Source organism: Oryx dammah, unplaced genomic scaffold (genome assembly GCF_014754425.2).
Source record: "Oryx dammah isolate SB20612 unplaced genomic scaffold, SCBI_Odam_1.1 HiC_scaffold_28, whole genome shotgun sequence".
Classification (NCBI taxonomy): Eukaryota; Metazoa; Chordata; class Mammalia; order Artiodactyla; family Bovidae; genus Oryx; species Oryx dammah.
In genome coordinates, this window is record NW_024070212.1 from 96,255,999 (window position 1) to 96,281,972 (window position 25,974).

Sequence of the window (25,974 nt, forward strand, 5' to 3'; positions counted from 1 at the left end):
TGCTTCAGCTAGGCTGGAGGCCTCAACCGTCATACTGTTCTCTCCTCCCAGACCAGCAGCACCCCTGCTCTCCCTGTACCAGCAAATACACACCCGAGAACCAAGCATACCCACCAGAGGCCCGTCCTCCCTGAAGCCCTAGGCTTTAGTGAGTCCCCTGTCACAAGGGGAATGCAAGCAGAGGCCCATGCTCTGGGTCAGGGAGGTCAGGCAGGGCATCTGAGGCCTCTCCCTATAGTCCAAAATCTCCTGCCCTGGGCAGTGACCCTGACCTTACCATACTGAGGCAGCAAACCCTCCATTCCCACTTGGAATTGAAGTCAGAAGATGAGATTTTCAGTGCCTTTAGTCCGAGAAAGAGTTGTGTCCGATTCTTTTGCGACTCCACGAACTGTAACCCGCCAGGCTCCTCTGCCCATGGGATTTCCTGGGCAAGAATACTGGAGTGGGTTGCCATTTTTTTCTTCAAGGGATCTTCCTAAACCAGGGATGGAACTCACATTTCCTGCATTGCAGGTGGATTCTTTACCACTGAGCCCCCTGGGAAGCCCAATGATCACAAGCATGCCTGCTATTTAAATTCCATGTGCCTCAATTTCCTTCTCTTAAAATGGTGGTAATAATAGCACCCATCTCATAAGGTTGTTAAGGAAATTAAAAGAATTAAACAAAAAGTGTGGTATGTACATTATCTCTAACTTTCACAGCAACCCTGCAAGAAAGATGTCCCCATTTTACAGATAAGGAAATGCTCTGGAGAGATCCAGGCACCTGCCCAAGGTCACTGAGTGAGTAGGAGTTTGTCCTACTTCTACAGGAGGGTGAATGTGTCCTCCCTGCATCCTTGACTGTGATGAGGATGTCGGTGGGGGGTGTACCGGAAGAGGTCTATTAGAGCCGAAGATAGCTGAGGTGAGGTCTGCATGTTTCACTTTGCCTGAGCAGTGGCCTTGTTCTGGGATCATAGATCCCCAGAGCAGAGAGATTTTATCCCAGGGCAAGCCCACAGGTGTGTGGGGGACAGGAAGAGCATAGCAGAAGCGTCTGCCTGACTGTGTGTGTGTGTGACTGTGTGTGACTGTGTGTGACTGTGTCTGTGAGAGACAGTGTGAATGTGTGTCTGACTGTGTGTGTGTGTAAGACAATGTGTATGAATGTGTATATGATTGTGTTTAAGTGTGTGGGTGTGTGTCTCTGTGTGTGTTGTGACCATGAGTGTGAGACTGTGACAGTGAGTGTGTGTATAATTAAGTGTGACTGTGTGTGTGTGTCTGTGTCTACGTCCGGGGACCTGTGTACATCTAGGTGTGTGTCTACGGGAGAATTTGTGCAGGATCTCTTGGTGTGTTGTGGAGTATGTATGCGAATGGGAATGTACACATGCACGTGTGTGTGTGTGCTCACCTGGGCACATCTCTGTGTGACGGTCTGAGAGAGACCGGATTGCCCCACGCTGGGGTTGGGCAGGGAGGTTAATGACATTTTCTGGTAGGCTGAGAGTTAATCAGCAGCACCTCACTGTTCCAACCTATGTAGAATGTCTTCTTCCTCAAATGTGTGCTTTTGGATGAGATGCTGACAGCCTGGAGCATGTACAGAGTAAGTGCCTGGGTTGAGGGGTCTGGAGTTCATGCTGGCCCAGAGGAGACAGGTTCTCGAGCTGGGCGTCTCCATGGAGGATGCGGGTTGCATGCACGCAGGGTGTTTGCTGCCTCAAACCTCTGTGGCCTTCTTCCCCAGGTCACAGAGCACAGACTGGTTCTGGGGGCCAGCAGGCTGGACTGAGATGGTGGGCAGGGTCTGATTCAGTGGGAAAAGTACTTTCTAGAAGTTGTACTGGCCTGGGATGGGATACAGCTGCTCAGGAACCCCCAGTCTTCCCCAGAGCCCTGGTACCCACCCCACCCACCCCACCTCGTGCCTGCCAGACAGTGACACTGCAAGGATCCCCAAGCCGGGGAGACAGGCGGGGTCCTTCCAGTTCTGAGAGTCAGAGCCGTGGTTCCTGCTCCCAGAGCCGAGTCCTGTGCTGAATCAGGTTCCCACAGGTCCCCCGCGACTCCTCTGACAGCCTTGGGCTTTCTTCTTACCCCTTTCCAGAGGAAGACAGGGATGATGACTCAGAGAGGTGACCTGATTTGCCAACTCAAACCCAGAGCCTCCTCCCCTGCCAGCCTCTTGAGGTTCCGCAGCACAGCCTCACACAGAACGGCACTTGCCGGGAGCCTCCCGACTCCTGACTCCCTTAACTGCCTGCGATTAGCAATTAGCACCGTGGTGTGAAAGGGTTGCCCTGGATCTTCTCACACACTGACCCCTGACAGCTGAGGAGGAGAACCTAGGCTCATCTGGGGACCTCCTGCAGGAGAAGAGGAGGGATGGGGAAGAGATGCCAGACAGGCACCACAAGCACCTGGAGCAAGGGAAGAACACGCCCTGTGTGACCTTGACAAGGTGTTCGCCCTCCCTGAGCCTTAGTTTTGTTGTTTTTTCAAACTGAAATATTCATTATTCTAGGATTGACAAGAGACTTGAGATTTTAGAAAGTGTGTACATGATACAAATTTCTCAGTACCTGATAAACGGTATCCATTGACTGTCGTTATTCTCCTGCCAGGAGGGAGGGCAGGATGGCTGGAAGCGAGGTGGGATGCACTGCTGCTGGCCTTGCCAAGGGCTTCTGGTCCTCCTTCCCTACACAGGCTCTTTCCTGGTGAGCTTGCAGTGGGCCAGGCCCTCCCTGGTTGACCAGGGAGCAGAAGGATCCACCAGCACATCTGAGGTCTCCTGCACTGTGTGACCTTGGACAGACCCCTGCTCCTCTCTGAGCAGTTGGGTGTGATGGTATGTAAGCCCCACTTTCCCTTTTCCCCGGCACTGACACCCTGCTGCTGAAGGGATGGAGGCTTGGGGCACTGGGCTTGCAACGGAGGTCCCGGGAACGGTCACTGGTATTCAAAAGCCAGCAGGTTTATTCATTCATTCACATGCCAAACATTTACTGAGTGTTTTACCTGTTGGTGGGAGGAAATGTGACAAGTGAGTGATTAGCGTCGTGTGTTAGAAAGTGAAGAAAATGATAGAGCTTACGAAGCGGGGGTGGGGAGAGGGGCGGGGACCTCACAGAGGTCGGGGGTCAGCGTGGACCTCACAGAGAAAAGGAGGCCTAATTGAGAAGCCCCTGGTGTTCCTTCCTGGGCATTCCCAGGGCCCTTTGCTCTCTTCTGTGAGATTTTGCCCCAGTGTCTCGCTGCTGCTTTATGGAGAATAGCAACTATGTCCGGTTCCGTATGTGCTTCTTCAGAGCCCAGCCAGGGCTCAGCCCACAGGGGTGTTCAGAATCCTGTACCTACAGGACTGATCCACACAGGTTTGGAGCAGCAACCTTGAACCTGGGGTCTGAGGGGTTCTTGCCCTTGTTTCCCCAAGTAGGAGATCCTTCATGGCACCACCCACCCTCAGAGGGAATATCAGCCCAACTGGCCCCAGACCCTACTCAGACACAGCCGGGGGCGACAGACCTTGCTGTGTTCATCACCCTGCACCGCGTCCACGCCAGGCCTAGAATTCCGTCTGCTGCCAAATTCCAGGGCTGGAAATAATGAGGCAAATTGTCCCTCACCGCTGATTGACTTTCAAGTTGCTCTGCTAAACTGGGTGCAGTTGAAGTTTTAGCAAGTCTCCCAGGGACCTCAGGCGGCTTCGGTTTCAACCTTGTAAAGAACTGTTAAGATCCAATCAAAATAAATAAAATCAGATCCAGGAAAGCGATGTGTTTGTGACTGCAAACGAAACACTCAGGATATTCATGCTGAAGCCCAGCACCCTGCTTTTCTGGGGAATTGCTTACCCCAGACTGGCATGGACCCATGATCTCACTAGGTTGTGCTCTCAGAGGCCTGGGGCTGTCGTGGGCCTCCTGCCCCAGGCGACGAGAGGAAAGTGCATGCCAGTGTGAGCACAGACACCGTGACTCCATGAATCCATGACCCGGCTGCCGCAGGGGAGACCCCAGCCCTGAGTGACTGCAGGACATTTACTGGCCTGCCATGTGCTAGCCCTGCAGCAGCATGAAGGGCATGGGGAAACACAGGCCCCAGGAACACATGGTAACTACAGGATCAGTAATACCAAGTCGTGAGTTGCCAGCACCGTAGAACACCAGTGAACTGCTGAGGTCGCAGCGCTTCAGGACCACAGAGGGAGAAGTAGGTCATGTGAGATCTCGAGCTCTGAGAATCACCAAGCAGGATAGCCCAAAGGAGCCCCTTGCTCCTCTGGAAATGCTGGTGAAGCAAATAATGGCCAAGACAAGGTTGAAGAAAGACGTGCTCTCTTGAGACTTCTGTGGTGCTCCGTGGCTGACTCCATGTTCCCAGTGCAGGGAATCCAGGTTCAATCCCTGGTCAGGAAACTTAGATCCCACTTGCCATAACTGTGAGCTCTTATGCCGCAGTTAAAAGATCCCACATGCCACAACTAAAACCCAGAGCAGACACATAAAACAAATAAATACTCAAAAAGAAGAAGAAACGCTCTCCCCATCTTCCCTCTGAGGAGGTGGCTTCCTGCCCAGCCAACCATCCCCTCACTGGTTCCTCTTGACCTCAATGATATCCTCTGTTGGTGTTTCAGCTGGAATTTTTGATCAGACCCTGAAAGAAAAATCAAAAATATTTGAGAGAAGAATCCCACGTAATGCCAAGAGCCACATTCCTAGTTCTGAGGTTCAGAGGAACCAGCAGGGAAGCCATCACCAGGCTTTTCTGTAGGCAGAAATGAGCCACGAGAGCATAGCCCAGGCTCCCCTGTTAGGGATGGAGAAGCAAGTCCCCAGCACGGAGGAGGTCATCAGGATCACTCTGGGGAGCCGGTCAGGGGTGGGTGGGGAAGCCAGGCTTCCTGAGGTCCCCACTTCCCCTTGCCCACCGCCTGGTCCTTCCTAGGGCCCCATTCTTCATTGCCTGGTTGGCGCCCTGTGTCCACTCACCAGGCTTCACCCAGTCCGAGCTAGGGGTCAGGTGGGGCCTCCATCTGCCCCACCAGTGCCAGGCCCAGTGAGCCGTCCTTCCTGGCTTGGCTGCCCCCTGCGCTCGGTGTGCTGAAAGGCCCCCTTGTGTGGCAGCTGCACCTCCTGGCCGCAGCGCATGGCCCCGATCTCTTGCCTCATAAACGGCTAATTTGTTACATATTTTCTGACGCTGTAAATGGGAGAACAAAGACCTTTTCTCTCTCATATTTTTGTTCAATTATGTTTGTGGGGGAACCTGATCCCCTTCAAAGGGGGGCCAGGGAGCTGGGGGGAAGCCTCCCAGGCTTACTGACCGCCCAGGCCTGTTCCTGATGCTGGAGCCTGGGTGCAGCTGAGGGAGAGGGCAGTGAGGGGCCCTCTTTGCGTCCAGTAAAGGGATTGGAACCTCATCTCCAGAACAGATGCCAGTCTCAGAAGCAGGTTGGCTCCTCCAGCAGGAGGCAAAGCTTTCAGGAGGCAGACATCAGGACTGTAGAAGGAATGCCTTTTCCATGGTCCACATCTCGGCCCTGCTATGGCCTTGCCTGCAGGCAGAGACAAGCCTCTGCCACTACACAGACAAGCCTGGACCTGCAGCGTGTCCCTGGGAAGATGTGGCGGCGCCTAGGCTGAACAGACTTTGAAAAGAAACCCTGCAGCTGAGAAGCCCTGGACTGCACAATTTCTGAGGCCCCTCAGAAAACCCTGAGGCTCTGGTCCACATTTGGGCTTTTGCCCAGCTCTGGCTCCATGGCTGCATTCTCTGCATGCTCCATCTTTTTTACAAAAGTATACTTACTGTGTTTTTTTTTTTTTTTCTAGATCAACTTTTATTATTTATTCCTAATTTTATTGGATTGTGACTAGACATAGAAACCTGTAAAATATCAGCTTTTGAACAATCAATAGGATTTTCTTTCTTTTTTCTTTTTAAGTAGTTTTTATTGGCGTATAGTTGCTTTACAATGTTGGGTTCGTTTCTGCTGTACAGCAAAGTGAATCAGCTACATGTTTGCATATATCCCCTCTCTCCTGGGTCTTGTGCCCATTTAGATCACCACAGAGCATTCATACTTACTGGTTTTGAACACTACTCTCCCTAGTCAGGAGCCAGGAGGCAGGGCAGATGTGGCCTCTGAAGGTTGTTCCTGGAGATCTTTCCAACAGTGGGCATTCCAGTCCATCCTTCCATCCTTCCCTTTAATGGTGTGGCTGCCAGTGGTAGGCCCAAGACTAGGTATGAGGATGTGAGGATGAGCATTGCAGACATGGTCCCCACCCCCGCCGTGTCTCCACAGCAATAGGCAGAGGATTAGCCCGTGGCTAAAATGGCCAGATTGTCCATTCGTCCACTGCTTTCTGGTTGTATGACCTCAGGCAAATCACTTAGCAACTCTGTGCCTCCTTTGCGTTATCCGTAAAATGTGATAAAAATGGTAACTACTTCAGAGGGTTGTTGGGAGCTTAAATGAAAGAACTTTGTACAGTGTCAGGCACTGAACAAATGGTTAATCAAAGGAAGTCAAAATTATGCTTCCCTGGTGGCTCAGATGGTAAAGAATCTGCTTGTAATGCAGGAGACCTGGGTTTGATCCCTGGGTTGGGAAGATCCCTTGGAGAAGGGACTGGCCACCCATTCCAATACTCTTGCCTGGAGAATCTCATGGACAGAGGAGCCTGGCCGGCTACAGTCCATGGGATCGCAGAGTCGGATGTGACTGAGTGACTAACACTTTCACTTCTGAGCAGACATTAAATGATTATATATGTCAGTATATGAAGGCAGACTATTATAAGCATACTGAAGAAAGATGCCAGGTATAGCAGAGACTTGAATGGGGACCCTGAACTGATCTGGGCATCAGGGAAGATGTTTTCAGGAGGTAATGCTTAAACCACTAACAAATATAAATAAGACTTAATGGGGCCAAAAAGAGAGAAGAGATGGGAATGGCATGCATGACAGAAGGACCAGCATGTTCAAAGGGGCTGAGGTGGGAACAAAAGATCACATTCAAATAAAACCTGTCAAGGCAGCATGCTGAAAACACAGAGCAAGGAGGGCAGGAAGCGCGGTAAATCTGAGGAGGCAGGCATGGCCCGCCAAGCAGAGCTGAGAGGCGTGTTGAATGAGTCCATGGTTATTCCTCGAGCAGAGCAGAGCCATGAGGATTTAAGCCCAGGAGTGCCCTGGCCTCATTTATGTTTTTTAAAGATCATGACCATACATAGCATCCCCTCTCCTGTTAAACCCAGAACCAGTGGGCGTGCATCAGGTTAGGGATACTCAGGGTACCAGGAACAGTCCAGACCCTGACGCTCGAGCTCAAGATCTTCCTATGCAGTGCCCTCTGACAGCAAATGGCAGTAAAACTAAAAGGAAGAGAGTGAAGGGGAGTGAGGGTGCAGACCCAAACATGGTAGGGGCCAGATCATAGAGAACCTCGGTGGGCCAGCCTAAGACTGACCATGGAGAATGGTTGATGGGGCCCCTAGGTGTCAGCAAGGAGCAAAACTAAATCACATTTATTTGAGTCTTTTGGGGTCTCCTGCCTAGATGGGATGTTTGTTGTTTGATACTTGAGTGAATGTATAAGTCTGTGGTTAGGGCTTTTAATGGTATGGATAGCACACAGGACAGTCCATGCTCCTGTCCTGAATCTCTCAGCTGTCTGTCTATCTCTGTCTCCATCTCTTTCACACACACATGCACACGCATATCCTTACAGAACCCACAGACTCTTAGAGCCCCAGGCCCTGCAAGGCAGAAACTCTGGTCCTTTGCTGCCCTTCTCAATTGCAGAAGCATGCAAAAAGAGAAGACAAGCAAAGACTGGAGTGGAAAGGATTCCTTCTTAGAGGTGGTAAGCTTCCAGGTGGGGCAGGAAGGGTGTGAGTGTGGACAAGTGGGGGCCAGCAAGAACGCCTGCCCCTGATCTGGCAGGGCCCTGGCAACAGATCCAGGCTAGGCAGCGGAATATGCCAGCCTGGGCCTGAGGCCCCAGGAGAAGGTTACAGGTAAGGAGCTGCCCCCGGTGGACTAGCCCTTTACCCAGCACTTCCCTGTTTCCATCAGCTCACACTCGACCTGCCCTCCCAAGTCTGACCTGCGCGGAAGGAGGCCTTGGACAGCCCTGAGTATTCCCTGTCTGCAGGGTAAGCAGATCTCTGCTCCTCTAGAATATGTCTGATTTCTCTGTATTCTTTTCCCAAGACCCAAGGCTTGGATTTCAGCTTCACATTCTTTTGTCTGGGTCTAAAAAACATTTTCCTTTTCTGTGGTGGGGAGAAGAAAAGGATAAGGGGGCCTAGAAGACCCGAGCTGCCCAAGTAAAGCCTCATTCCTGTCTTAGTTTTCATCCTCCTGACTGCTGTGTGGCCTTGGGCACCTTCCTGCCCTCTCTGGGCCACAAGGTCCTCTTTTGACAATGAGATCCCACGGAGGAACTAAGGATCCTCCCTCACCTGACATTCTCTTGGTAGAGCCAGAGTCCCCCGCTCTCTTGCTGCCAAGAAGTGTCCCCTGTGACTAAACCGCTGAAAAGCAGGAGAATTTGGGACTGTATTTTAGTTTTGTCCATGAGGCCAAGTTCTATGCAGCTGTCACCTTTGATGTACCCTAGCAAGACTGTTAATACCCTGCGCTGTCAAGGCTGCGGGTCCCGTTCCAGTCCCATGCTGTCTTCTTTCCTTGCCATTCCGAGCCTGCTCCTCTTCATCCAACTGCTTCCCCGAGTGTGACTAAGGCTTCCTGAAATGGAAGAGAAGGTAAGGACCCGGCCCCAAATTTGGGGTAGGGGAGAGGTACCAGTGGTAAGCAAGGGGAGAGACTCAAGGCCCTAAGTTGTAGGCTTCTAGATCATCCAAGCCAGGAAGGCATTGGAATTCTAGCCTGCCTTCACTTCCTCAGTTCATTCCCAAAGCCCCCCAGCCCAGGTGGGGCCTTCTCACCTCTCCCAGCCCAAAGAGGTCTAAGACTGTCTCCTGCCTGTGGCCTCAGCTCCTCGGATCCTTTCTCAGTGAAGCAGCCAGAGGGCAGCTTCTAAATTAACAGTCTGAGTGGTCGTTCCCTGCTTTATAACTTCCAGGGCTTCCTGTGGTCCTTCAGATAAAGTCTGAGTTTCAGATCTCATCCCATCTCTCTGCTCTGGTCCCAGCTCACGCCCTTCACCAGCCACACATGCTCTACTCAGCCCAGGAGATCGTCAGCGCTCCCCTGAACTTGCCGGCCTCCCCCAGCCTTTGCATGGACATTGACACTGCCTGGAACTCCTCTGCTTTCTCCTCTGCATGGCAGGTGTGTGCTCCTACCATGAAGCGCCTCCTCTACGAGTCCCGAGTGCAGTCCTCCCCTGGCTGGAGGAGCGCCCCGCCCCCCGACCTTCCAGCTGGGCTCCCACAGCACTGTATCCATCCCTGTGCCCAGCTTCACGAGTGACATTAGGGTTGCAAGCCTCCCTTGGGTACCTCCAGCCTTACTCTACCCCATTCTTGACCCTGAGCTCCTTGAGGATAAAAATGGTGCTGATATGGTTCCTTGGCCCCAGCACCAGGCCTGGTACAAATCCATAGTGATCACTGAGGGGTGACTAGGAATCAATCCATGTACATCAGCTCATTCCTTCCCCCTGCACCCAGAGACACCCCACCGCTGCTAAGGAAACAGAAGCTTCTTTAAATGCCCTAAAGAATAGTAGTATTTTCCAAGGTTTTAGGGTGCTAGCTCCCTAAGCAGGGAGAACAAATATTTATTCTCCCCACTTGGCGGATGGGTCAGCTGAGACCTGGAGAGGAGAAGGGTCTGGCCCATGTTCTTATGGCAGTACACCACCCAAAGAATGGCAACTTCACACAGCCTGCATGCACCGGGACCCAGATTTGAGTCAGTGTCAGAGCCCTGCCCCTTCTGCTGCTCTGTGTGGTTGGTCTCTGAACACTTGTAGCCTGTGACTTAGTGGAGAAACAATTTCACTCATCAGCACCGAGTGCTCATGGAGCCAGCCCCCCACCTCCCACCCCAGGCCACCTGGAACTGCCCACCCCTAACCCGTCCTCCCTGGCCGCTGCCCAGGCCCAAGGCAGAACAGGTCCCCTCCCTGCTAGCGGGCCCCCGAGGCTCCCCCCCTCCTCCTTGCAAATTGGTAATTGCTGTGTGGTCAGACCAGAAGGAATTAGACAAGCCCTCTAGGAATTTCATACTGATTTTGCAAATGAAAATGGAGACTTGCCTTTTGAAGTCTAGGCAGCTGTGTCAGCAGGCAGGTCTGAGACAGCAGGAAAAATAAAAATGACATGCTGCCAACCAGTGGATGCAGCTGCTTCACAATAATGACGATGATGGTAACCATGGTCACCGCCAACTGATCGCCTGCCGCATAGACCGTTGTCCCTCTGAGGGTCTCAATCTGTTCATCTGTGGTTCCCCACCCATTTTTTCCTCCACAGGTGACCAGCCCCCTGTCTGAACATCCAGCAGGGAAGGGGTGGGTGGAGCACAGAGCCCTTGGCCTGAGACTAAAGGCTTTCCACCACTGGGTCCCCTCCTGGCCTAACTCTTGACACATCTTAAAACATGTCATGCATTTCCCAGCCCCTCTACCTTGAATACACTTTTCTCCAAACCCTACTTATCCCGGACAGTCCAGCTTAAAGCCTGATTCCTTCACCAGCTCCCAGGGTGCATCACAAAATCTCTCTGAGACCCAAAGGTCCCTGTTTTTTCTTTTTATCATTAACTTATCGCTGTGTTTTATAATTACCTGTTTCTCTGTCCAACTCCTCCACCACCTTGAAGTTCCTCAAAAGTTTATAACTGAAAATAGGCAGGCCTTGCCTGGAGAATCTCAGGGACGGGGGAGCCTGGGGGGCTGCCGTCTATGGGGTTGCGCAGTCGGACACGACTAAAGCCACTTAGCAGCAGCAACAGCAGAGGGTCCTGATACATTTTTATTTTTTCCCTCCATTCATGGTGTGTATTCAACTTAGGAGATCTGAAGTAGTTACTGGGGAGCAAAAATAGTTCATGACAGTCAGTGCTGGGGTCAGGGAGTGCTAAGCCTAGGCACAGCTGAGGCTGGGGTCATGTAAAACCCTAACAATGGGGTTGCATGTGATGTTACTTATTTCTCTGCACCTTTGTTTCCCCATCTGTAAAATGGAGTCAATAATGTTGGCCTCACAGGACTGTTACAAAGAATAAATGAACTTTCTTATGCCAAGTGCCTAGAACCATAGACAGTTTAAATTATAAAATAGTGGAGTGTCACTATCCTAAAATGTTGGCTTCATAGAACATGGCAGGCAGAGCTGGATACTCCCACACCCTCGTGTTTCAGAGGGAAACCCTGTGACCAGAAGGTGGGCCAACTCCTAGTCTGGGTTCCGAGCCTGCAGCAACAGAATCTAGGTCTTCAGCCTCCCTTGGGCTTACTTGTGCCTAAAACCAAAAACCAAGGGACCCCTCTGCCATCCACCAGAGCAGACTCCCATACAAACTCCCTTCCTGAAGACCCCAAGCCTCCGGGCCTGTCCCCACCGCCCACCCCAGCCTGATCCCCAGCCTAGCTATCAGCCTCCCTACCAGCAGCATGCTAATCTCCTCCCGTGGGTGGCTCCGGATTTATGAGCATTTCCTGGCATGACTTGAAGGACAGAAGAGGAATGCTGGGATCTTGAAGGGTGGTCTTTGGGTGGAGAAATGAGGCATTCAGAGAAAAGAAGGAAAGAAAGCGAGGGTGAGTCAGCCTCCGCGGCCAGCCCAGGAAAGCGCAGAGGGGCCGCCAGCCCACACTGCAGGGCAGACAGAGGATGTGGCCGCTCCACCAAGGTCTAACCGGTGGGCGTCCACGGAGCAGAGAACGCCTGCACTAGGAGACAAGTCCAAGTTCTTGGGTTGTGGCTGGGGTTGGGGACAGGGTGTGTATGGGGAGGGGAGGGAGGAGCATGCTCAGCACTTCCACTTTAGGAGGAAGACAGCCGCCTTCATCTTCAGCCTCATCTCCTTGCTTCACGCTGTCTCCCCAGATTCCATGCAGCTACCTCTGCTCGGCCTCTCTGGGACTTTCCATTCCCCTCGGGGAAAGCGAGAGGCCTTCAGGGCCCACAGACCCCACAAGATGTGCTCCCCACCTTTCTGCCCGTGTCCTGGGAATCCCCCTCGCCTCTCCAGATCAACCCTCTTCTCTGCATGCTCTGAGCCTGGAGCTGACACGATATCACTTGGCCTGAATCATCCTGGTTTCAATAAGAAGCATAGGCAGAGGATGAACTAGCAGGAGGGGAAGAAAGTTGGGATAGTTCTTGGCGCCACCCACTTCCTTCTTCCTACCAGCCACCAAGGTCCAGACTACGGAACGACAGCTGTCGTCCCCTTTGACGGCTGTGGCTCTGGCTGGTTTCAGGTCTCTGACCCCTCCTGTCCCATTAAGGCTCAGGGGCAGGAAAACTTCCCATCGCTGCTGCTCCTCAGTGCTCCACCATCCCCGGCCCACACCCCTGTGGATATTCCCATCATGCAATGCTCTTCAGTTACCCAATCAGTTGAACTTACTTCATTGGAGCTCACTTCACTGGCAGTGCACCATCTGTTCTCTGTGGGGTCTCCGCCTGAGACAGATCTCATCGACTAGCTCCCCCTTGCCCACTCCTGTCCAGCCATGCTGGCCTCTTCCTGTCCTCACACCCATCAGTCTCATTTCTGCCTCAGGGCCTTTGTACTTGTTCTTCCCTCTGCCCAGAAAACCCTTCCATCTCTCAGATGCTCCCATGACCTGATAGTCCCCCAATCTCCTTCAGATCTCTTCTCAAATGTCACTTCTCATTGTGCCTTTCCTGGACATCTCATGTAAAATGTCATCCCCCAACACACACACACACACACACACACTCACACACACACTCTCTCTCTCTCTCTCTCTTCCTATCTTCCTTGCCTTATTTTCTTGTTAGCTACATTCACTCCCTAACATAGATATTTTACTAGTTGTTTTTGTATATCGTCAGCTTCCTGCTACTGGCATGAAAGTTCCATTAGGACAAGGATCTCTATTTGCTCTGTTTACTCTTGTCCCTCCAGGGTGTGGAACAGCATCTAGTACAAGAACGCAATAAAAATTTATTCAATGAATCTGTGAATGGGTCCTTTTTGCTGGTGGGTAAACCAAGGCCCAGGGAAGGAAAATGACTTACTCAGGGCTTTATAGTGGAGATTCAGATGACGACAGGAGCTCTGGTCCTAGCTGGCAGCCCAGAGCCAGTCCCTGGCTCCAGAAAGCCTTGTGTTTATTTGGAGGCCTGCTGCTCAGTGGCACAGTGTCAGGAGACAGGATTCTGTGCCGGGGGCCAGGGGACTCAATGTACTGAGAAGGAAACAGGGAAGTTGTCAGCGCTGCTTTGGTCCTGCCGATGGAGCAAGGAGAATAAATAAATAAATCTCAGTCAGAGTTGGGCAAGCTCTAACCTTTGAGGAAATCTCCCCCAGGCTGGAGAAACCTTCCTGCAAGGCAGAGCTGCCCTTCACCCCAACCCACATCAGTGCTGACAGACACGTGGCCCAGGGGCCAGGGGCTCAGCTGCCACCTCTGTGCCCTGGGGGTATGGAGTCCCAGCAGGGAGCTGCTCAGGGTGTGGTCCTGGGGTGAGTGGTCCAGCTTTTCATGCATGCATCCATTCACTCTTTCTACAAGTATTTCTCAAGCATCTACGATGTAAGCGTCAGGCACTGTGCCTTTTGCTGGAGAAATAGCCAAGACCAAGAAAGGCAATTTGCCTGCCCTTGGAGCATTCACCACCAAGCAGGAAGAACGAGCATTAAATAGCAATGACAGGACTTCCCTGGTGGCACAAAGAATCTGCCTGCCAATGCAGGGGACACAGGTTCAATCCCTGGTCTGGAAAGATTCCACAGGCCGCAGAGCACACTGCAAAGGCCTGTGCTCACTGAGCCTGTGTGCACAACGGCTGAGCCTGTGCTCTAGAGCCCAAGAGCCACAACTACTGAAGCCTGCTTGATGACCCCCTGTGCTGCAATTACTAAAAGCCGCGCCCCTAGAGTGAGCAGGCCACAACCGCTGAGCCCACCCGCTGCAGCTACTCTAAGCCCATGTACCTGAGCCTGCTCTCTACACAGAGACCACAGCACTGAGGAGTCCATGTGCTGCAACTGGCGAGTAGCCCTCAGTCTCTGCCCGCACACAGCAGTGAAGACCCAGTGAAGCCAAAACCTAATAAATGAATAAACTAAAATAAAAAGCCATGAAGCAGAGGGAGTGCGATGGTTCAGAAAGTGACCGTGCTTCGGGGGCACTAAGCAGGGAACTCACCCGGCCCTGCCCGGGACAGTCCTCCTGAGACGGGAGCCTCCGCAACCAAGTGAAAGGGGAGTGGGAGCTGCTGGGTGAAAGAGGGTTCCAGGCAGAAGCGGGAGTAAGGGGCAGGTCCTGAGGCTGAGAAGAAGAGTTCAGCATGAGAGAGGAGTCGAATAAGTTTCCATCAGGCGGGGCAAAGAGTAGAAACAGAGCAGGAAGCCACGTTCCAGGTGGGGTTCCTTGGCCAGGTGACCTCTTTCCTCTCCTCATATGCCAGCTCTGAGCAGGCCCCATGACTGAGGTCCTAGCAGGCCTCTTCTTTCCCAACTGACTGCTCAGAATTGGGGCTTCTTAGGCTGGTCTCTACTTGTCTGTCTGGTTAGCCGGAAGCAGCCTGGTAAGTCAGGTTCAGGACCTGTCAGCTGGAGCTGAGTTTGAATACCAGCTCCAGTTCTTCAGTGTGAGACCTCATGCTAGAGCTTTCACCAGCCTCAAGGCCTCGGTTTCTTCAAGTGTCGTATGGGAATAACAATCCGTTCTCTGGGAGGATTATGGTGTAGGATAGCTTCTCAACATCCTTATCACGGCCCGTGGAACCCGTCATGCCAATCAATTTCAATCAAGTTGGCAAAATTAACCATCACAAGTCCACCCCTTGTCTAGTTGGCATTCATACAGTATCTCCTTAAAATGGTACCTAATCTCCAAATAAATAATAATGAAGCCTCATTTATCCTAACATGATACAACAATTCTATGTACAACCAAAGCACACTAATGCCTTCCCCCAAAGAGGATACAAAATCTTTGAGTGGAAGTTATTTACTCTTCTTGATGTACCATAACTTGAATTGATACTTAAAGTACTTGAGTTAACAAAATTTAACCACAAAGTCAACATGTCTTCTGTTACCATGATGGGAGAGAAGAAAAGAAAAAGAAGAGAGAGAAGAAAACAAAGATTTTATACACACACATTCTTAACAAATTAATGAAATACTCCAGGACAGTCCTTCTTTCTGTAACTGGTCATATGGTCGAAACTGGTATTTATAACTCCCTTCATCTGTTAGCACCACCACTACCCATTCCCTTTGCCTTCTGCAAGCATCTCAGCTGGTCGTGGTTCTTTACCTGGTGGGATGACCCAAACCTTCATTCCTGGAGGGTCTGGGCCATGAGACGTCCTGCCTGCATTGGGTCATTGTTGTTTCCCATCAACATTAGTTACCCACAGGGCCTGGTAATATGAGATGCCCTGAGGGATCTCCTGCCCAGGGGACATGCTCATCCTCACCTCTGTTGTGGAAAAGCAATCTGATTCCCCCAGTCGTCAGGACCAATCCCCCAGCCCATACAGTAACTCCCTTCTTTGCCTATTGATTAAGACACACAAGGAGCCCAAAGTGACGGGGGGCAGTGGGTCTGAACTTTCAGTTAAATGGAACCATTGTTGTGTCTTTAACTCACTAAATATTAACATTTTGCCAATTATTTTATTTTTCTCCTTTTCCTCCCGAGCAGACAGAGCAGGATTTAGGTCTGTTTTGTCCCTGACTAAATCCCCCGACCTAGAACAGTGTATGGCCCATGCTGGCTGCTCCATCAGCACCACTGAATGGGTTGGGGCCTTGGCTGTGATTTCCCTGTGCTTCGGGGTGGGTGAGAAGTGGTAGCCCCAGCCTGAGAACCAGGCCTGTCTCAAACACCTTCCTAACAAAGCGGGTCCTTCCTTCTCTTCACTATGACGCTGCTGGGCCGACAAGTGAACACAGGTCGTGGTGTTCACACTTCCAGTCCCTCTCGGACTGTTTACTGGACTAATCTGCAACAATAAACCTGTCCCCCGCCTCCTGGCGCCTGCCTCCCTCCCTCCATCCAAAGCCCGTGTTTGAAGATGTGTTTAAATTCCGGGCCTATGCTCAGCAGACACTGTGGACCAGCTTGTGGCCTGCAGGCACCGCTGAGGGGGGTGCTGGGACCCTCGGGGCTCTTGGTGGCCAGGCCTCCACACACGGCAATCCAAGGGAGTAAGGTGGCTCTTGCCTTCACCCCATGTTTGTTATTTCATGTCAAAGGCTTATCATAAACATTATCCTAGAGTTGGCCACCAGGGCTACAGGCGAGGAGGGTTTGTTATTCTAAAGTGGCGGGGAGCAGAAGGCATGGAGGCCTGAGAGTCTGAGCTGGGCCAGGCTTGGGAATTCAGGATGAATGACAAGGAAGCAGGAAGCAGGGCACTAACTCATGCCCGTGCGCTGGGCCTTGTAGGCCCCACTTACCAACCATGCTGCATGGTGATGCCCATTGGGTTTTATCTGCCTTTAAAAGGAGCTCCCTGTGGGTAGAAACCAAGTCTAATTAATCCAGCCATCCCAGATGCCTGCGGAAAATCAGAAAGTAAATGCTTGTTGAATGCCTGAATGAGTGTAGCTTCCCTATGTCTGTTGGAAGTACCAAGATTGTTCATGAAGAAGCACGTATTACTTTGAAGCCCTGGTTGTGGGAACCTGTGGGAGCCAGACAAAAGTAAATTTCATGGCCCACATCTGTCCTGTATGAGACAAGTGGCCTTGAGTCCCCTTCCCCTCTGTCTCTTCGGTTTCCCATCTGTGAATAAGGACTGTCCCTGCTAGCTCTTTCCCAGGGAGAGCAGAGGGCAGCCCCAAGGGCAGTGGTGAATTGAGGCGACGGGGTCCAGGGCTGGGTCCCGTGCATCTGCCACGCCTTCTCCAGCTTTGTCACCTTCATTGAGCTACTCGCTATCTCTTTGCTTCATTTTTTTTTTCCAATCTATTAAATGGAGTTAATACTAGACCTGTCTCAGAGTTGTTGTAAAGGTTAGATAAGTTAATATGGGCTTAGAGGGTTCCTGACACATGGTAAGTGCTCAATAAATGTACTTACCTTAGTGATAAATAGATGAGGACCGAGTTTCAAATTGCAGAGGATGGATACAAGACAGGGAATGGTGGGGAAAGGTCATGCATGGTATTCAGGCCATCATCCTACTCTCTGAAGTAGTTCTTGACTGTCTGCTTTTCAGCTGTGACCAGAGAGGCAGGCTCCCCACCCACCCCAAGCTCTCAGTCTAGACAGGGAACAGGGAATTGCCTGAAATGGACACTTCAGTGGGATAAATACCAAGACCAAGGGGAGCTCGGGGGTCTGTGGTGGGGGGTGAGGGGAGTCTGGAATGACAGGCTTGGGTTTCAGCCCCAGTCTCATCACTCCTCAGCTGTGCCACCCTAGGGGTGCTTCTTGAATGGTCTGATTGCAGTGATTTATCTCTAATATGTTAATAACAAATGCTCCCTGCCTGTTTCTGGCTGTCTTTCAAGGCTCTGAAAGAAAATGGATCTGGCAAGATGCGTGGGATGAATGTGGACTGTGCTAGTGGCCATCTGGAAACCCAGCCCCAGACATGGTCCAGTTCAGTTCAGTTCAGTTGCTCAGTCGTGTCCGACTCTTTGCGACCCCATGAATCGCAGCACGCCAGGCCTCCCTGTCCATCACCATCTCCCGGAGTTCACTCAGACTCACGTCCATCGAGTCAGTGATGCCATCCAGCCATCTCATCCTCAGTCGTCCCCTTCTCCTCCTGCCCCCAATCCCTCCCAGCATCAGAGTCTTTTCCAATGAGTCAGCTCTTCGCATGGTCCAGGGCACAGTAAAGGATCCTCAGTTGGGGGTTGGGGAACAGTGAGCTCACTGTGCCCCCAGCTCACTGTGTGGCCTTGGGCAAGCTTCATCCTGCCTGCTCTGAACCCCTGTCCTTTCTCCTCTTCCATATGAAGAGGGCATAGGAAGAGATCAGTGGTTCTCAAACGAGGCTCCAGGGCACCTGTGGGTTCCACAGAGAAGCACTAGACGCTTGTCACAGGGGTCACTGAGCCAGTGAGACTTCAGACAGGCACTAGCCTGCTTGTTTTACATCAATCAGGGAAGTTTTCATTTCTATCCACTGCACATTTTGAGTTCCGGGCAAGGTTTCTTTGGAAAACAATAACAATAGGAAAGGATTCCATGGCTACAAAAGGTTTGAGAAACTACTGGACCCTAAGGGATCTTCCAGCTCTAATCCAAGAATATTTAGGCCTAACTGTTTTCTTCCAAGTTGTATTTGACAAGCATCTATTCCACACTTACTACATGCCAGGACTGTTCTCAGCACCCTATAGACTGTGATGTTCTTCGTTCACTAGAACACCTCCCAGCTCCACGAAGGCTACATGTCTGCGGAGGTGACTCCATGTGTCGAAGAGGGCCCAGGGGGGCCATTTCCCCTCCAGCCAGGTTTTCTGGGCGCCTGAGCCGGTGACCTCAGCACAGGCCAGGTGGTGCCGGCACTGAGAATCAGCGGGGCAGGTGTGTGCAGCACAGGGTGTGGTCACAGGAAGTCTGTGTGTCCCAGCCCCCCAGAGGAGGAGCGCACTCCAGCCCGACATGGATGCCTTCGTCCCAGGCATGTGCTGGGTGGGAGGAAGTGCCTGTTGCTTTAGCGATATCCGGGCCAACAGGGCCACTGCCTCCTGTGATCCATCCCCAGCCACCCAGCTGCCATCGACACCCCGCACCAGGTGGCTGCAGATCAGATTTCAAGGGGAACAGCCAGAACCTGGAGGCCCAGAGAAGGCCCAGAGGTAGGCTGGTGGGGCCTGACCTCATCTCCAGCCGGCTTATTAGAGGGAGCAGCCTGTGCTGTCAAGCTCCGTGCACTCCAGCTCCCCTGCCCCGCTGGAAACAAAAGTGGGAGGGGATGGGCGGAGGTGATCTCACAAGCACAAGCTTGGTCCCGTTGCCCAAGAGAGTATTTTCCCCAGATTTTGTGTACATACGGCCTGAGTTTTCTGTTCAGATTAGGTGTTCTGGAACCACGTGGTGGCAGCGTGCCCCCAGTGCTGATGGAATGCCAGAGTTCTAGGGGCTAGTGTGAAGGATTTACGGAGCAACCTTGAATGATGAATTGACCACAGCAGGTGTCAAAGTGCTAAAGAAAGGATGTGTGACACCCTCTCTTTACCAGGCACAGTGCTGAGTGCTGCCGATGCAAAAATACATAGGATGTAATTCCTATCTTCAAGCGGCTCATAACCTCAGTGGGGAGAGAGGTAGTGAAATAGTAATTACAATCCGATGTTCACGCCCTGCTGGAGGAAGCAGGGTGGGTCACTGATCTCTCAGCACAGCTGTGCTGTGAAGCCTTTGCTCAGATGTCTGGGCCCAGCTGCAGGCAGGTGGGCTCAGCTGGGCTCACTTGCTTGCCTGGGAGCTGGCTGGCCAGACCAATATGGCCTTGATGGGACAACAATGGAAGCAGCTGGGCTCTGCCCTGCACGCCTCTCACCCTCCAGCAGGCCAGTGTGGACTGTTCTCAAGACAATGTGAGCATGTACGAGGCAGCGGCAGCAGGACGTGTGTAATGCTTTCTCCATTTGTCTGTGGAGGCTTGTGATGCTGGCCTCCATCTGTCACGGAGCAAGTCCAGAGTCAGAACGTGAGGGAGCTACCGAGGTCCCTGGCCAGGTGTACTTTATTGTTGTTCAGTCGCCCGGTCGTGTCTGACTCTGCAACCCCATGGACAGCAGCACGCCAGGCTTCCCTGTGCCTCACCATCTCCTGGAGTTTGCCCAGCTTCATGTTCATTGCATCAATGATGCCGTCCAGCCATCTCATCCTCTGATACCCTCCTCTCCTTCTCCTTGACACCCTCAATCTTTCCCAGCATCAGGTACTTTAACAATGAGTCATCTGTTCACATCAGATGACCAAATACTAGAACTTCAGCTTCAGCATCAGTCCTTCCAGTGAATACTCAGGGTTGATTTCCCTTAAGATTGACTGGTTTGATCTCCTCGCTGTCCAGGGGAATTTCAGGAGTCTTCTCCAGCACCACAGTTGGAAGGCATCAATTATTTGGCATTCTGCCTTCTTTACAGTCCAGCTCTCACAACCAAACGTGCCCACTATATGTATATAAGGAGAGGTTAAGATTTGAGGTCATGACTGTCATTCTACCACACAGGGAGACTATGAGAGCTTTAGTGGGAGGCCTTCACCCAGCCCCTAAGTGGTCAGAGAATCTTTATGGAGGAGACATCTAAGCAGAGCCTGAAAGATCAAGTCTGGATCTGCAAGTAGTAGAGAGTGGAGGTGGGAGGTTTCTCATGCGCAGGGAACAGCATGTATGAAGCACAGAGTCAGAAGATTGCTAAGTAGCTGAGCATTGGGAGACACAAGGGCTGGAAATAAGGTCATTGACCACAGCAGGGGCCAAGTCACTATCGTGTATGCTCCAGTGAAGAGTTAGGCTTTTATCTTCAGGGCAGGAGGCATCCATGAAAATTTTGAGCAAAAAAAGAGAAAAATAAAATCAATCAGATCTGTGTTTTTAAAAGATAGCCGTGGCAGAAGAATATGATATAAATGGGAAGGGAGGGGGGTCTGCAAAAAAAGCATGGGTTGCAGTGAGAGGTGCCTGGGCCTGAATCAATGTGGACCAAGAGGCTGGGGTGGACCCTGTTCCCAGACCGGATGAGCTGGGCCTGAGCCCTGCCAGGTAGACTGGAGCTGGAAAAACAACAAAGACAGGAGGCCTGAGATTACCTGCTGATGCTTTGCACAGGATTTGCAATTGTTTTTCCCTCTCACTGTGTTAAATAACCCGTTTCATGGTCAAGCTCCTCCCTTTTGCTGACCAAAGGAGTCTGGGTGCACAGATATGTGGAGCTGGCTCTAGTCCCAGCCATACAGAATTGGGCATGCCCCTTCCCCTCCTGAGCCTCAATTTCCCCACCTAAAATGAGACATTTTAGATCATCTCTCAGGGCCTTATACCTTGGGCAGACCATGTTCCTTTAGAGCCATGGGGCTCAAATACCAGAAGCCATCAGACTGCTAAAGAAGTTCCCAGAAAGCCTGTTAAAAATCCACAGCCTGGCTGTACCTCCAAGTGATCCTGATGCCATCTGGTCTGGCTGGGTGCAGCTGTGTCCCGAGGGCCTGGCATGGTGCCCCAGAGCACAGAGGGGCTGGAGGAAACACGTGCTGAGTGGCAACACAGATCTGACTCAGGTCCCGGCTCCTAAGCCCTCTGCCTGGTTTAAGGATGGCTTCTGAAGGAGGTTGCATTTGGGTTGGGCCTTGATATCTAATGGGCTTTCTGGTTTTTGGTTCATTTGTTTGTTTTGCTGTGTTTGGGGTACATTTTGATTCCAAAATGAGTTTGTGCTTCTTCTAGATCTTTTCTAAGCACAGATGAAAAGAGTCAGGAAAAAAACTCGCTGATCACTCCAAAACCCTGACATAACTAGGACTCCCTTTGCCATCTTCTTCGCTAAGCTGTTGATGCCCAGAGCAGGAGTGGGGACCAGTGAGGGCAAAGGGCTTGGGATGAGAGCACGCTGAGTATGGTGAGAGGCCAGCAAGTGAAGAGCGAAGGCCGTGGAACATTCGAGCAGCACCAGCTCATGTCAGGCTCCCCTCATTCTCACACACTCTGTTTCAGGCCTGTGGCCCCAAAGTCCAGTGGGTGGAGGGCCCTCCCTTCAGGGGTCGGGGACCTCAGCCAGGGGCCGTGAGTACAGCCCTGACTCCTGTCCTCCCTCTGCTCAGGTGCTGTTCGCCCTGAACCAGACTCTGCTGCAGCACGAGAGCGTGCGGGCTGGGAGCTTGCAGGCGCCCTACACCACCGAGGACCTCATCAAGCACTACAACTGCGGGGACCTCAACGCCGTCATCTTCAACCACGACACCTCCCAGGTGAGGCTCCTCTCCCCAGGCCCAGGCAGCTTCCAGGGTGCCCGTATAACTAAGGCCTCTAAGAAGGTGTTTATTAGACACCTACTGTGTGCCAGATGCAGCTGGTAAGCAGGAGCTGTTGGCATCCCTGCTATAGATGGGGAAACTGAGTCTCAGGGAGGGGAAGAGACTTGTTCAAGGCCACACAGCTTAGTTGTTATGTTGTCAAGAGCCCTGCTTGAGCCTGGTGTGTGTGGCTCTGAGACCTAGACCCTGGAAGCTTACCCTGTAAGAACAGGGAACCCTCATCCAGGCTCCATGCAGCATCTGGGGAGATTAAAGCCCAGGGAAGGGAAAGCTCACAGGTGCTCAGAGCTTGGGCTTGAGTCCAGTCCAGGGTGCTTTGCCTGGATTCGAGTCCTAGAGCAAAGATTAACCCCAGGCTGGCCAGACGGTAGGAGGGAGTCAAGGAGCGGAGCATGGCTCCACCAGGTCTTCCATTGCCCTTGGGATGATTCTAAGACACTTCGTAGGCAGTCAGGGGCCCCGTCCATATCCTACCCTCCATGGACCTCATCACAGCCCAGGTCCCCTGCCACACAGGCCTCTTTCTGAGGACCTCTGCCACTTGTAGCCCTCCCCCACCTTGCCCTTTCCCACTGCTCTGCCTTTGTTCAGCCTCCTCCCTCTGGGTTTCCTCCCGCGTGGCTGTGGTCAAGTGTCATCTCTTCAAAACCACTCTGATGCTCTGGATGGATTTAGATATTCTCCTGGGCACCTCTAGGTCCCCTGTGCTTTTTGCGTCTGGTGCTCAGTAATCCATTCATTCAAGAGGCAGCTGAATTAGTCAGAACAGGCCATCTCTCTGCTCAGGACACTGCAATTGCTCTCCATTTTTCTCAGGGTAAAGCTAGAATCTCTGTGATGACCTGCATGGCCCCATGGTCTTTCGCCGTGATGGACCAGGTGTCCTTCACCCCATGTCCTCTGCCTCCCCCAACACATCACTCCATCTACATGGGCCTCCCCGCTGACCCATGAGCCCACTTGCACACTTCGTCTTTGCACTGGCTGTTTGCTCTGCCAGGAAGGCCTTTCCCCAGCTATCACCATGGCTCACCACCTCTCTACCTTCAAGATAGAAACTCACATATCATCGTCTCAGTGAGGAAGGCCCAACTTCCTGGTCTAGAATTGCAGCCTACCTCCCACCTCCCCACCTGTCGCCTTTCTTGTGCTCCATTTTTCCTTCATGGCTTTTTATCATCTTCTCGCACACTTACATATCTCCATTCATTGATCAGTGATTATTTGTTGTCTGTCCATTCCCACTACAGCATTAACTCCCTGAGGGCAAGAATTGGGGCCTGTTTTATTCACTGATAATGAGCCTGGCACAGAACAGTACTCAGTAAATATTGGATGAATGAAAGAAATAATTTATAAATGCCAGTCACAGGGATATGGAAAGGGATATGGCAGGGAGCCAGAGACAGCTGCCTTCAAAGGGCTGAGGGTCTCTTAAGAGAAAAGGGGAGATTCAACACACAATGGCACAAAGCATGACCCTTGCTACAGGGGAGAGTGGAGGATGACCTTGGAGCCCGTGACAGGAGCAGGAATTTAGGTGGGCTTGGAGGTAGGGGTGGAGCAGGGCTGGGCAGAGATGGAAACATTCTTGCAAGATGAAAGGTCAGAGGAGAAACCTGCCTTGGCCACAGACAGGAGGCGGAAGAATGTGCCAGTTGAGGAAACCCTGTGGACGAGCTGGAGGCAAGAGAGAGTGGGAGGAGGAGTGAGAGTTTAGGCTGGAGGCATAACCAGGGACCCCACTAGAGCAAGGGCGTCTTGCCCACTCTCGTCAGGCTGCCCTGCGCAGGGTGTGGCACAGAGCAAATATCAGTGAGCAATGCCACAAGGGCAAACGCAGGTGTGTGGGAGGGACGATCTGGAGGTCCTGCACAGGAGGCTGGGGTTCCAGGTGCTCTGACTCTCGCTCCTGGAGAAGAGAAGGAGAACCTTGGCAGCACAAGGCTCACAGTTGCATCACCAGCCAGTCACCCCATGATAGAGCCTGGCCCTGCATCCTCTGCTGCGCAGAGGCTGGTGAGCCCTGGGCAGCCAGGGAGCTGTATGCTTGAGGGGAACCTGGGGCAAGGGGTGTGCAGGACAGAGCTGTGGCCACAGACAGCATAACACTCAACTGAGACAGGAAAGAGTGGGGTGACCACCGGGCATGACAAGCTCAGATTTTCTTTGTGCCTATGTCCAGAACCACTGACATATCTCTGGCAGGTGACCTGCCTTGGAGGGTGTCTCTTCACAGTGCCTATACTTGAAGTGGGTTAGAGGGCACAGGTAGATTCGCCCACCCATATTAGAACAGCAACCCAGGCTGCACCCAGGGTGCACAGGCAGAGTCTAGCACTCACGGGAGGGACTAGGCAGCCCTGCCCCCAGACACAGACAAGCCTGACGTCAGGGTATCCATGCTAAAGCCAGAGCCCATGTGCTAACAGAGAAGGGCTCTGCAGATGGAGGCCTTGCAGGACCCAGGGGCTGGAGGGGAGCAGTCATCACCTGCAGTTGGGGAGGGCTTCAGGGAGAAGGTGATGTGAGAGTAGAGTCTTGAGTCTCAGGCTTGAGAGTAGAGTCTGCCAGATGCAGATGAAGGCAGGGACTGGTAAGCAGAGCCAGCTGCGTGGCCAGTGCTCAGAATGGTGGGAGGTCCTGAGGAATGAACAGAAAGCAGAGGGCAGACCATGTAGGGGTGAGAACGCTCACTGAGGGGCCAACTTCCTAGGGTGTTTAAGCCAGACAGAGATGTGGTCAGAAAGTTGCCTCTGGCTGCAGTGCTGAGGTTGCTGGAGCAGCCTCTGGAGGCCGGGGCTGGACTGATGCAGGGCCCAGGATGGTAACTCTGGCAGACAGGGACCAGGCACACCTCACGCTTGGTCTGCTTCTTGATCTGCTTCACCCCATCCCCCTAACCCCGCATCCCACCTTCAGAAATAGCTGAGGCCCTGGCCTCCCACCGCTCTCCGATCACTAGCATTGTCAATGTCCCAGATCAGCAGGGCAATCCACTGGGAAGCCTTCTCTGAGCCCCCTAGCTTGCATTAGGTGTAGAATAGCCATATATATATATTTATCATTCATATTCAGATACTTTTGAGAGTGAAAGGTCAAATATAATTGAGTCAGAATAATTAATTAGCATGCAGCAATCAATCTACCCGAGCCATTAACCGGGACTGTCCTGGGCAAACCAAGACACGTGGCCACCCTATCAGGGCCTCATCCGTGCTCCCACATCACTCACTGCCCTCTGAAATCACACATCCCCCAATCTTCTGATCCCCTCACTGGCCATGAGCCTCATCCAGGGCAGCAGACCCAGTCTGAGGTTTCTCTGTGGCCTCCTAAGTGGACCAAGGGCTGGACCCATGGAAGTTCTTGGAAGGTGTCTGTTGGATGGACAAGGTAAAGAGAAGGGATGAGGTTGTGACATGAGCAGACCTGAGCACTTGACCTCTAAATCACCCAGTCCTAGATGAGAGTCAGGGGAGTCTCACGACCCTGTTCCAGTTCTGCCAGGCCCATCTACTCATCACTCCATCTTGGATCCATCATTCTAGGGCCCTGGACCTGACACATCCTCTTTAAAATTTTTTCATACGTCCTGCACTTGAACTTGTCGCAAGAGATTTAAGGCTCCCAACAAACCTAATGGCATCATTAATTTGCTTCCATCCAGCCAGGCCTCATCCTTGGCCTGGAGCCAGGGCCCATCAGCATGAAACACGCAGAGAATATCAGCCAGCTGCTGGGCAGCTCAGGGAACCAAATGGCTAACCCAGCCTTTTCACAACTTTGACACTGGACTTTCTGGTTCTTGTTTTTCTTTAAAAAGAAAAT

At 52.1% G+C, this 25,974-nt stretch overlaps 1 protein-coding gene across 1 annotated transcript in view; it reads left to right on the plus strand.

The window, feature by feature from the left end:
• TRABD2B (TraB domain containing 2B) overlaps window positions 1-25,974 on the plus strand; it is a 227,319-nt gene that overhangs the window by 165,699 nt on the left and 35,646 nt on the right. The window contains exon 3 of the mRNA XM_040231224.1: window positions 21,931-22,077. Within this exon, the coding sequence (XP_040087158.1) occupies window positions 21,931-22,077 (147 nt within the window). The remainder of the gene's footprint in view (window positions 1-21,930; window positions 22,078-25,974) is intronic.